This window comes from Hyla sarda, chromosome 4, assembly GCF_029499605.1.
Source record: "Hyla sarda isolate aHylSar1 chromosome 4, aHylSar1.hap1, whole genome shotgun sequence".
Taxonomy (NCBI): domain Eukaryota; kingdom Metazoa; phylum Chordata; class Amphibia; order Anura; family Hylidae; genus Hyla; species Hyla sarda.
Genome location: NC_079192.1, coordinates 399,223,279 through 399,235,802, shown reverse-complemented (window position 1 = coordinate 399,235,802; position 12,524 = coordinate 399,223,279). Strand labels below are relative to the sequence as shown.

General features: G+C 46.8%; 1 protein-coding gene across 2 annotated transcripts in view; it reads right to left on the bottom strand.

Moving 5' to 3' along the window:
• Nucleotides 1-9,153: 9,153 nt before the first annotated feature.
• Nucleotides 9,154-12,524, bottom strand: part of IKBIP (IKBKB interacting protein) — a 30,989-nt gene continuing 27,618 nt past the window's right edge. The window contains exon 4 of one of the 2 annotated variants that reach the window (XM_056517316.1): nt 9,154-9,912. In XM_056517316.1, coding sequence (XP_056373291.1) covers nt 9,169-9,912 — 744 coding nt within the window. In that variant the 3' untranslated portion in view covers nt 9,154-9,168. The remainder of the gene's footprint in view (nt 9,913-12,524) is intronic. The other variant, XM_056517315.1, reaches the window with a different exon arrangement.

The window sequence follows — 12,524 nt, the reverse complement described above, 5'->3', positions numbered from 1 at the left end:
CAAAGGATAGGGGATAAGATGCCAGATCGCCCCGGTCCCGCTGCTGGGGAGCCCCGCTCTCATTACAGCACAGAGCGAGTTCGCTCTGCACGTAATGATGGGCAGTACAGGGGCCGGAGCATCGTTACGTCACGGCTCCGCCCCTCGTGATGTCACGGCCCGCCCCTTTCAATACAAGTCTATGGGGGGGGGGGGGCGCGGTGGTCGTCACACCCCCTCCCATAGACTTGCATTAAGGGGACGGGCCGTGATGTCACGAGGGGCGGAGCCATGATGTCACGCTGCTCCGTCCCCCGTATCGCCCGTCATTACGCACAGAGCGAACACGCTCTGGGCTGTAATGAGAGCGGGGCTCCCCAGCAGCGGGACCGCGGCGATCTGACATCTTATCCCCTATCCTTTGGATAGGGGATGAGATGTCTAGGGGCGGAGTACCCCTTTAAGGGAATCTATCAAACCATTAAGACTGCTTTTTTTTCCATCTAAATTTATCAGGCTTACCCCGTGTGACATTTTCTGCAAGATCTAATTTAAAACATTTAAATTCCATTACCATGAAGTGTTCTTATTTAAAGGGGTACTCCGCCCCTAGACATCTTATCCCCTATCCAAAGGATAGGGGATAAGATGTCAGATCGTGGGGGTCCCGCCGCTGGGGACCCCCAGGATCTCGGCTGCAGGACCCACCTGTTGCGGCTTCCGGAAACGCTGGAGGCTTCGGCTCCCGACGTCACTACTCCGCCCCCGTGTGATGTCACGCCCCGCCCCTCAATGCAAGGCTATGGGAGGGGGCGTGACAACTGTCACGCCCCCTCCCATAGACTTGTATTGAGGGGTGCGTGACGTCACACTGGGGCGGAGTTGTGACGTCACGATCTCACGTCACCGTGGTTGGGAGGCATTAGGATAAGAGCCTCCAGCATTTCCGGATGCCGCAACAGGTGTATCATGTGTGCAGCCGAGATCCCGTGGGTCCCCAGTGGCGGGACCCCCGCGATCTGACATCTTATCCCCTATCTTTTGGATAGGGGATAAGATGTCTAAGGGTGGAGTACCCCTTTAAAGCACTTTTTGCAGTGGTCACTGATGTATCATGTGTGACTTTTGGTAAAAAATGTGTCATAAAAATCTTACAAAAATCGCACAGGCCAGATTTAGAATTTATCTCAGGGCAGGTCAACTCTGTCCTATAGAACCCTATGTGACAATTGTATTAAGGTCTTTGCGACATTTGATACAGTTGTCGCACGGCCGCCACTTTTCCGCGTCATTTCAATAGAACAGTTCTGTGATGATTCATCATAGTCCGTGCACTGTTTGATAAATTTGGTGCACGTCCGCAACTTTCACCGCGACATTTGGGCTCTAAAACCGCTGAAAATTCACATCACTCATTGTAAATGCTTCCAAAATTTTGCCCCCCCCCCTCCAAAAAAAAAAAAGTCAAAATTAATATAATTTATTATGCACCTATCACTGAAAAAATAATAATGCTTATAAATGTTATTCCGATGTGTCTAGCTTCTGTATTTGGCTCACAAATCCCTCCATTCTGCTGCTCACTCATTCTAACATCCACTGCTCAGGAAGTGGCATGTCTGAGGCAAGCACTGAGCCCGCCCTCACTCACATGCATTCACTTCCTCCCTGAGTCTGCTGTGCTGTGTCTCTTCATCCAATCACTGTAACCCCCTACTCTCTGTTTTCATGCTGCAGTCTGATAGGACAGGAGTGAGCACAGAGAAGTGAACTTTGTCCCAGTCTGTGCTTTAGCTGAGAAAAAGATGATGCTGCAGCCGGACAGGATTATGTTCTGGATGGTATGGGGACCCCTAGTGGTCATTTTTATAAGCCATGATTTCTATAAAAAGAAGATAAAAATGTTTTATGAAGTACCGTATTTTTCGCCGTATAAGACGCACTTTTTCTTCCCCAAAACTGGGGGGGAAAAGTTGGTTCGTCTTATACGGCGAATACACACACCTATCGCGGCGGTCCCTGCGGCCATCAACGGCCGGAACCCGCGGCTAATACAGGACATCACCGATCGCAGTGATGCCCTGTATTAACCCTTCAGACGCGACGATCAAAGCTGACCGCCGCGTCTGAAGGGAAAGTGACACTAACCTGGCTGCACCGGGAGGGACCTTACCTGCCTCCTCGGTGTCTGCTCCGTGCCGGGATCGCCTGCATGGCCGGCGCTCTCCTTCATCGTTATCACGTCATCGCGCACGCCGCCCCGTCATCCAATTGGAGCGGCATGCGTAGCGACGTGATGGCGGCGAGGGAGAGTGAGGATACCCGGCAGCAGAGACGTTCCGGAGCGACGGGGACACCCCGGGACGCGGCGACAGCGATGGAGGGCGACATCCAGGGCAGCGGTGTCGAGCGGTGACGGGTCCAGAGCGACGGGGACATGTGAGTTTTACCTCCTATACCAGTGGTCTTCAACTTGCGGACCTCCAGATGTTGCAAAACTACAACTCCCAGCATGCCCGGACAGCCAACGGCTGTCCGGGCATGCTGGGAGTTGTAGTTTTGCTAAATCTGGAGGTCCGCTGGTTAAAGATCACTGTGACCTATACTTTACATTGTACTCTAGATTTTCCTCATTTAAAATTGGGTGCGTCTTATATGCCGGAGCGTCCTATAGGGCGAAAAATACGGTATGTTAGAAAGGTTATTATTTTGCCAAGATGTCCAACCTGTAAGTTTTTGATCCCATTTAACCTATAGCATGGGCCACTGTGATACATTTTGGCACATCTAATCTAGATCTACGCTGTCAGAATTGATGACAGTACGAATATATTGGCGCCATATTATTTTAGCGCAGCAGAGGTGAGAGTGATGTACGAGCGGAGCAATAAAGCAAGTAAAGTGTGAGACAAGTGATCTATCTGTTATGCGCTCGCGGTTGCTATGCCAATGGTAGTGGCACACCGCAATTATAACCTCTCTATAAACAATCCTCCAAAGTGGAGGACAAAGCCGCCGGTAATAGCTACCAAACAAAGGGCCATGCGCTAGGACCTGTGGAGACCCGGGCCATTCCCGGCTGTGCTTTATGATTCACGTATAGATTGCTGAGCCTCTCGGAGATCTTGTTAAACTAATGAGAACGTTACATAATAGGCCATAACGTAAGGACATAACAGCCGGCATGGGACTGTAATAGTGAATGCATAACACATCTATATTTTGCAGTGTGATGACTCATTAAGTTATGTGGGGGGGGTTCGAAAACTAATTTTAACCCCTTAAGGATGCAGGGTTTTTCCTTTTTTTGCATTTTCCTCATCACATTCTAAAAATCATAACGCTTTTAATTTTGCACCTACAGATCCATATGAGGGCTTATTTTTTGCACCACCAATTGTACTTTAGAACGACATCAATCATTTCACCACAAAATTTACAGAGAAACCAGAAAAAAAATATTTGTGGGGGCAAAATTGAAAACAAAAATGCAATTTTGTACATTTTGGGGGCTTCCAATTCTACACAGTAGGGATCCGACCGATATCGTTTATTTTTGGGCCGATACCGATAATCGTTGCAGGTTAGGGCCGATAGCCGATAACTTATACCGGAATATCGGTATAAGTTATCGGCTATCTATCCCCCCCGCGACACCGCTGCAGATCATTGATTTAAAGCGGGCGCTTTAAATCAATGAACTGCAGCGGCTTTTGGGGTGCAATAGACCGCCGCCGCCACCCGCTTCTCTCCCCCTGCCTGTCCGGGGTCCTGAGTCCTATCACCGCCAACGCCTCCCCCCCCCCCCCCACGCCACACCGCTCCGCGCCCCCTACCACCCCACCGCACCGCCCAGGCCCCATTGCCTCCCCCATCCCCGGTTTTATAATTACCTGTTCCCGGGGCCCGGGGTCCACTCTACATCTGGCTCTGGTGGCGTCCTCCTGAGCTGTCACTGTGCGCACTGTCGGTGACGTCACGTCGCGTCACGTCACTCGTCATTGCGCACAGCGTAACGCAGGACGCAGCAGAAGCCAGAAGTAGCGCGGGGGGTGCGGGTCGGTGGGGGTGGGGGGGCCTTCGCGGTGCGGTGGGGGCGGTGCGGGAGACGGGGCATTATCGGCTTATCGGCAAGGTAATTGCCGATACCGATAATGCCCAAAATCGTGATTATCGCCCGATAATATCGGCCAAACCGATGATCGGTCGATCCCTACTACGCAGTACACTTATTGGAAAAAATGACACCATATCTTTAGTCTGTAGGTCCATACAGTTATAAGGATACCTAATTTATATAGGTTTTATTTTATTTTACTACTTTAAAAAAATTTATAACTACATGCACCAAAATTAGTATGTGTAAAATTGTCATCTTCTGACCCCTATAATTTTTTTCTTTTTCCATATATGGAGATATATTAGGCAAATTTTTTGCACCGTGATCTGAAGTTTTTATCGGTACTATTTTTGTTTTGATGGGACTTTATGATCGAAAGAACTTCCTGTAGAGTATACAGCAGCTGATAAGTGCTGGAAGGATTAAGATTTGTAAATAGAAGTAATTTACAAATATGTCTAACTTCCTGGCACCAGTTGATTTGAAAAAAAAAATAAAATAAAGAAAATAAATTGTTTTCCTTCGGAGTACCCATTTAAGGAGTACTGTAGTGCAGGGGAATATGGGATAAATTCTTCTGCACTACAGTACTCCTTAAAGGGATACTCCGGATAGAGGATAAGTGATGAGGATAAAGGATAGAGGATAAATGTCTGATCGTGGGAGGTCCAACCGCTGGGATCCCCCCGAGATCTCCAGTATGGTGCTCCTCGCACACTGAGTGGGGGTCAGCATGACCCTCCATTTATCTCTATGTGAGAGGCGGAGATACAGCATTGGGTATCTCCGGCTCTCCCATAGAGATGAATGGAGGGCACATGCTGACCCTCGCTCTGTACGCGAGGAGCGCTGTGTAGGAGATCATGGGGGTGGTCGCAATGATTGTCCAGCGCTACAGTACCCCTGTAAGATAATGCATTAGGTTTATGGTGTGTTCACATTATCATTATTATGCAATTATAGCAATCAAGACCAGGAATGGATTTAACCGGAAGAGAAGTCATTCCTTTTCATGTGTCCTCCATATAGGATTGTTCCTGACTTTGTATTTAATAATTGAAATTGAATGCCTGAACATGTGACCGCGTGCTTACCCATAGTCCTATCCTACTAGGGTGCGTTCACATGTGCGGATTTACAGCGTATTTTACACTGCAGATCCGCCGCTGAAGGACCTCTCTATGGTGCCCTTAAATGTGCCTGCTCGGAGCGGCAACACACCGCTCCGAGCAGACACGCACACACTGCGATGTGCGAGTCGCCGCGTATGCGCGGTGTACTCGAACACATCGCGGCCGCTTCCCCTTGCTCAAAGAGCTAGGCTGAGAGCTGCCGCGATGTGCGAGTATACTGCGCATGCGCGCGGAGACTCGCACGTCGCAGTGTGTCTTCTCGTAGCGGCGTATTGCCGCTCCGAGCAGGCACATATAAAGGCAGCATATAGGAGGTCCTTCAGCCGCAGATCCACAGCGAAATACGCTGCGAAAATCCGCACGTGTGAACGTACCCCTACACTCGTAGGGCTCGTCATTGATCATCATTGGGTAGAATAGAAGAAGTGTGTTCGGCAACTGTGGAATGGGGACAGTGGTCTCGATGCTGTGCTCCGGCTGCTGTACGTGGCGTGTGGTGGTGCTCAGGTTATAATACAGTGGTCCCTCAACATACGATGGTAATCCGTTCCAAATGAACCATCGTTTGTTGAAACCATCGTATGTTGAGGGATCCGTGCAATGGAAAGAATAGGAAGTTGTACTCACCTGTCCCCGCCGCTCCAGACAGTCACCTCTGCCCTGGATGTCGCCCTCCATCGCCGTCGCCGCATCCCCGGGGTGTCCCCGACGCTCCGGACGTCTCTGCTTCCCCGGGATCCTCGCTCTCCGTCGCCGCCATCACGTCACTACGCACGCCGCTCCTATTGGATGACGGGACGGCGTGCGCAGCGACGTGATGACGACGATGGAGAGCGCCGACGATGGAGGGGATCCCGAAGAAGACTCGCCGGAGCCCCGAGGACAGGTAGGAGACATCACTGGAGCACATGGGGCACCGTAAACGGCTATCCAGTGACAGCTGAAGCAGTCAGCGCTGCCGGATAGCCGTTTATGCGATGGCCCCGACATACAAAAGCATCGTATGTTGATGCTGCCTTCAACATGCGATGGCCTCTGAGAGCCCAACGCATGTTGGGGCCATCGTAGGTCGGGGGGTCACTGTAGTGTGCATATGCAATCTCAGGCAAACGATGAAATGAAAAACCGGCCACTTACCATTTTGCGTCATTTTGCACCGGGGGGGATACAGATAGGCGACAAGCTCCGTTTCGCACTGTCTAGTGCTTCATCCGGCCATATGGCCGGATGAAGCACTAGACAGTGCGAAACGGGGCTTGTCACCTATCTGTATCCCCCTCCCGGGTGGTCCTGTCCCTCTCCCTAATATGTATTTGTGAGTATAAGAATAAATGAAGTATCTTTGAAGACGTGAAATGGTGAGTGGCCGGTTTTTCATTTCATCCTTTGCCGGAGATTGATCATCATTGTCCCATCTCTTTCTCAGTAGAAGATCTTGAAGGAAAGAAAGATTGAGCATGTTGGATTTTAACGTGCCTGATCCTTTGTTCTCATAGAAGAAAAGCAAACATTACAGGTGACTAGCAGCAGACTATTCCATTTTTTTTCCAGTAAGAAGACATGCACACTTTACCTGACTGGGCATACATGTGTATGGAGAAGTCAGGAGAACTAACTGTTGTGGGGGGAGAACAGGCATTTTTGGACATACACATCAGGTAGCAAGGTGCAAAATGAGTTTTTGGCCACCAGCTATATCTACTCTTATCCACTCGTGTACTGAATGAAAAGAGGGAGAACAAGCAGCTGCCAGACACCTCAGGCACTGGTTGTCTCTGTAATAACACTTTCCGAAATCAATTGGGTACTCATGCCCACATTTAGAAAATCAGCTCATGGTCCGACACCAGATGATATCACCCCCTGATGAGGGCATGTTCTATTACCAAACAGAATATAGTAGCCTTATGCCAATCTCTATCTTATATGAAGGATAGCCTTATAACTATCCCTATCTTATATGAAGGATAGTCTTATAACCATCTCTATCTTATATGAAGGATAGCCTTATGTCTATCTCTATCTTATATGAAGGATAGCCTTATGTCTATCTCTATCTTATATGAAGAATATCCTTATATCTATCTCTATCATATATGAAGGATAGCCTTATGTCTATCTATCTTATATGAAGGATAGCCTTATGCCTATCTCTATCTTATATGAAGGATAGCCTTATACCTATCTCTATCTTATATGAAGGATAGCCTTATACCTATCCCTATCTTATATGAAGGATAGCCTTATGCCTAACCCTATCTTATATGAAGGATAGCCTTAAGCCTATCCCTATCTTATATGAAGGATAGCCTTATGCCCATCTCTATATTATATGAAGGATAGCCTTAAGCCTATCCCTATCTTTTATGAAGGATAGCCTTATACATATTTCTATCTTATATGAAGGATAGCCTTATCCCTTTCTCTATCTTATATGAAGGATAGCCTTATACATATTTCTATCTTATATGAAGGATAGCCTTATCCCGATCTTATATGAAGGATAGCCTTATACCTATCTCTATCTTATATGAAGGATAGCCTTATGCCTTATCACTATCTTATATGAAGGATAGCCTTATGCTTATCCCATACATGCTTAAACTCCTTCACTGTATTTGCAGCGACCACCTCTGAAGGAAGGCTATTCCATGCATCCACTACTCTCTCAGTAAAGTAATACGTCCTGATATTGCTGCAGAAACCTTTCCCCTCTAAGGGTGCGTTCACATGTGCATATTTTTTCTGCAGATCTGCTGCAGATTTGCTGCTGCAGATTTTCCTGCCCATTGACTTGTCAATGGGCAAAAAATTCTGTTGAAGCACATCTGCAGCAGAAAATATGCACATGTGAACGCACCCCTCTAATATAAAACTATGTCCTCTTGTGGTAGTTTTTCTTCTATATAAATCTTCTCTCCTCCTTTACCGTGTTGATTCCTTTATGTATTTAAAAGTCTCTATCATATCCCTCTGTCTCTTCTTTCTCCTATGTTAAGGTCCTTTAATCTTTCCTGATAAGTTTTATCCTACAATCCATGTACTAGTTTTTTATCTTCTCTGAAATGTCTATATCCTTCTTTTTGCAGAGGCCTTGTTTAAAATGAAAGAAGAGATCTGATTGGTTGCTATGGGCAACTGGGCAACTTTTCCTCTGGACAGGTTTTGATAAATCTCCCCCATGGTCTCCAGTACTGTGCACAATACTCCAAGTGATGTCTCACCAGTGCTCTGTACAGTGGCAAATGCACTTCCTTCTCCCTGCTAATACCTCTCCCTATACACCCATGAGCACCTCCCTCTCTACTGCTAATAACTCTCCCTATACACCCATGAGCACCTTCCTCTCTACTGCTAATAACTCTCCCTATACACCCATGATCACCTCCTTTTCTACTGCTAATACCGCTCCCTATATCCCCATGAGCACTTCCTTTTCTACTGCTAATACCTCTTCCTATACTACCATGAGCACTCCTCTCTGTTCTGCCAATACCTCTTCCTATACTACCATGAGCACTTTCCTCTCTACTGCTAATACCTCTCCCTATACATCCATGAGCACTTTCTACTGCTAATACCTCTCCCTAAACACTCAAACATTCTTCTAGCATTTCCTGCTGCTCTTTGACATTGTCTGTGTGCTGTGGACATATAGGTTTTGCCTAAAACAGTAGGCTCTTACATTACCTAGAAGCATGTCAATACATTTATAAAAGCCAGCGAGAAAAATGATCAACATATTTAGCTTGGCTACAGCTAAACGCTGTGTGTTCATGAGTGGGAGCTGAAAACACAACTATTGCTGAAAATAAAATTCATACAAATCAATATGATGATAATGTAGAAAACAAAAAATCACTTTAATTGGAATGCGTTGTGCACACCATAACGGTACACGGCCCCCCTTCTCAGTGGAGCTTTTTTTTAACCCTCCTACACATTGCTAATTTTATTACTTAGATCTAAGACTTCGGATTTCATCAGCGTTAAGTTGTACATTTTATCACTCAGCATGTTAATATCCTTTTCTCTGTTCAGTATCTCAGATGCCAAGCGGCCGATCCTCAGAGACAGATCACTTATCAAGGCTTCTAAATGAGCATAGTCCTTTTTAATAGTGAAGACTTTCGGCTTCAGTTCATTGGCGAAATTAACAGCCTGTAAGACCTTCAATCGGTCGCTCTCTAGCCCGGAGAGTTTCTTAGTATTGTCTGTAAAATTGCCCCGGAGCTCCCCCAGCCGTATCTTTATTAGATCTATCCTGTCCGAATTTCTAGACACCGAGCTCTTCAATGACGTAATGCGGTCAATACTGCTGGCCAAAGCATCACCTATCCTCTGTGCCGTGTCCTTTCCAACTTTTTCTAATTTTTTCTCCAACTCATCGACGGACTCGGTCAGGGTGATAACGTCGGTCTCCATCCCCGATATCCTCCTCACGTCTGTCCTTACGGTGGCAATCTTTGCAGAAACCTCTTTGGAGATACTTGTGGTGGTCTGTTCAACTTGGGAGACGGCCTGCTCAAGGGCGGTAAGGTTGACCTCCAGCTGGTTCCGTTTGGCAGAAATAAGACTGGTCCATTGCTCAATATTGGCAATGTCTTTTTGCAGCTGTACCATACGTTCAGTGATCTGAAGATCCTTTAGCTTGGTCACCGTCTGGGTGTTTTCTTCCATCTGGGAAAAAAGAAAAGGGATAAACAGTTGGGAAAAAACAAAACAGAATAATTTGACTGAATGATTAATGGGCTATGAAAGATAAAATAGCAGGGGTATTGTTTCAGTCGATAAGCTCAATGTCGCTATGTCACATTATTTGGCTGAGGCTGATATTACAGCTTAGGCCCTTTTCACACTGCCGTTGCATCCCGTCAAGAACGGCTGTTAAAGTCTCTTTATTTTTTTTTTGTGTGGCTTTAACGGCCATTCTCGTGACTGGGCACAACGGGCAACAACAGATCTCGACAGCTCCCATTTACTATTATGGGGGGGTCGTTGGGCGCTGCTGTTTTTTGACGGGATATAGCGGAAGAAAAACACGGCACAAGCAGAATTTTTTCTCCCGTCATTCACCCCGTCAACGGCAGTGTGAAAGAAGCCTTAATTGTAAAGGGGGTAGTCCGGGGAACTAAACTTATCCCCCATCTAAGGAGGGTCTGGCCGATGGGACTCCCCCCACACGATCTCCTGTATGGGGCCCGGCTACTTACCCGTCCTATGAGCACTTTGGCCCTCACCCTCCGACACAAGCAGGAGTGACGGCCTGGCTGAGACGGGACCCGTCACTTCTGCTCATCTCAGAATGTGGGGGCTGGATCGCTAGGAGGACAGGTAAGTAGCCATGTACGACTGCTGGGACCCCCCTACGATCATACACTTAGCTGTGCATAGGGATTACATTTAGTTACCCGGACTACCCCATTAAGGTCCCTTCCTACTTTCAATAGTTACAGCTGTTGGCTGAATGAACGCTTGATCTCCAGTCCTCTACATACACATGGACGTTCAGCCAAACATTCATGGGTTCTCCATGGAGAAAGGAAGGGTAAGCTGTCACCAGGTCAGGCAATTGAAGCCCAACATACCCGATCCTTCTCACCTCCTAACATTACCTGTCGGGTTTAGACCCGGGAGGTCCCCATACACATTACACAGTCATCTGGTCTTACCGAGGTCAGGAGGTTTGGTCGACTTTTGACTAATGTGTACAGGGACCTTTATTCACTTGAACGGGACTGCAAACAGCCAATACAAAACTTACAGAGCTGTATCTGGTAAACAATGAAGGCGCCATGGCCATTCAGCCAGGCGATCAGAACTCGAACCCTATTCAATCGGATATTATTTGACCAGGATTCTTTAGTCTTTGCTAACCACATCTATAATCCATATAGCTACATAGGTAGAAAACAACACATAACCATCAATTTCAACCCATTTTGGATCATACGTCATTCAAAGCTAAATCACTTATTGGAGTAGATTCAAAAGTTTGACTACTCTTACTGTAAAGAATCCTTTCCTATACTAAAGTCTTCTCAGACTTTTCTCTACATGTAAAGAATGCCCATTAATTCTTTGTACAGTCCATGGCCCAGATTCATCAGTTGTTTAAAGGGGTACTCCGCTGCTCAGTGTTAGGAATAAAATGTTCCGAATGCTTAGAGCCGGCGCCAAGAGGTCGTGATGTCATAGCCCCGCCCCTCATGGGTCGTGACATCATGAGGGGCCGGGCTATGACGAGCTCCCGGCGCTGGCTCTAAGCATTCGGAACATTTTGTTCCAAACGCTGGGCAGCAGAGTACCCCTTTAAGTGGTTCTCCGGAGAAAGATTAGTTCCCTGCTGCCAAATCTGTCCGTGTTAGGAACTGTCCATAGCAGAAGCAAATCCCCAAAGCAAACCTCTCCTGCTCTGTACAGTTTAAGGTTAAAGGGGTTATCCACCATAAGGTGATTTTAGTACGTACCTGGCAGACAGTAATGGACATGCTTAGGAAGGATCTGCGCTTGTCTTGGGGCTAAATGGCTATGTCATGAGATTACCATAACACTGTGGCTAGCTGTTTGTGAACTTGTATTTCCTGTTTGACTTTTCTTTTTTTGACTACAAATCCCACAATTCTATTTTCCTCTTTCCCACATCAGCCACCCCACCCATTGAAACATAAATGAGCTGCAGACCTGGGGTTTTCAATCAGGGTGCCTCCAGCTGTTGCATTAGTTGCAGATTGATCCCTCCACCCATTGAAGCAGACCGGCTCCCTGTCATCAGATGACTAGTGAGTCAGGTCTCGGCCGCATTGCAAGCTGGGAAAAATCCGAGACAACAGTCATTTTGTATGCTGGTAAAAATAAATATTGGGGTGAAAATCACAGAAGAATTGTGAGAAAACCGTCACACACATGTACAGACACTATATTATGAACTACACTAACTTTACAGCCCCTGTAGCATAGTCAAATAAAAAAAATTCCCGGAATACCCCTTTAAAATGCATCCATGTTCTTACCCATGTTACTCACTTATCTTGAGCTTTCTGTGACATTTTACAGTGAAGTTTTGGTTTCCCCCTAGCCCAGCTGGTCTCGCTACTAGTCCCACACAATCAGCTGTTATCATTGAGGGGGCTGCAGTATAAATACTATAAGACCACTATGGACACAGCTCTTGGTTAAATAAATAGAAGGGGGTGGGGAGCTTGGGATTGGATCAGTGGGACACGATTTTCCTCTTTCCCCCAGTATGCCTAACAGAGGGTATGAAAATGGGTCATTTACTATAGACGACT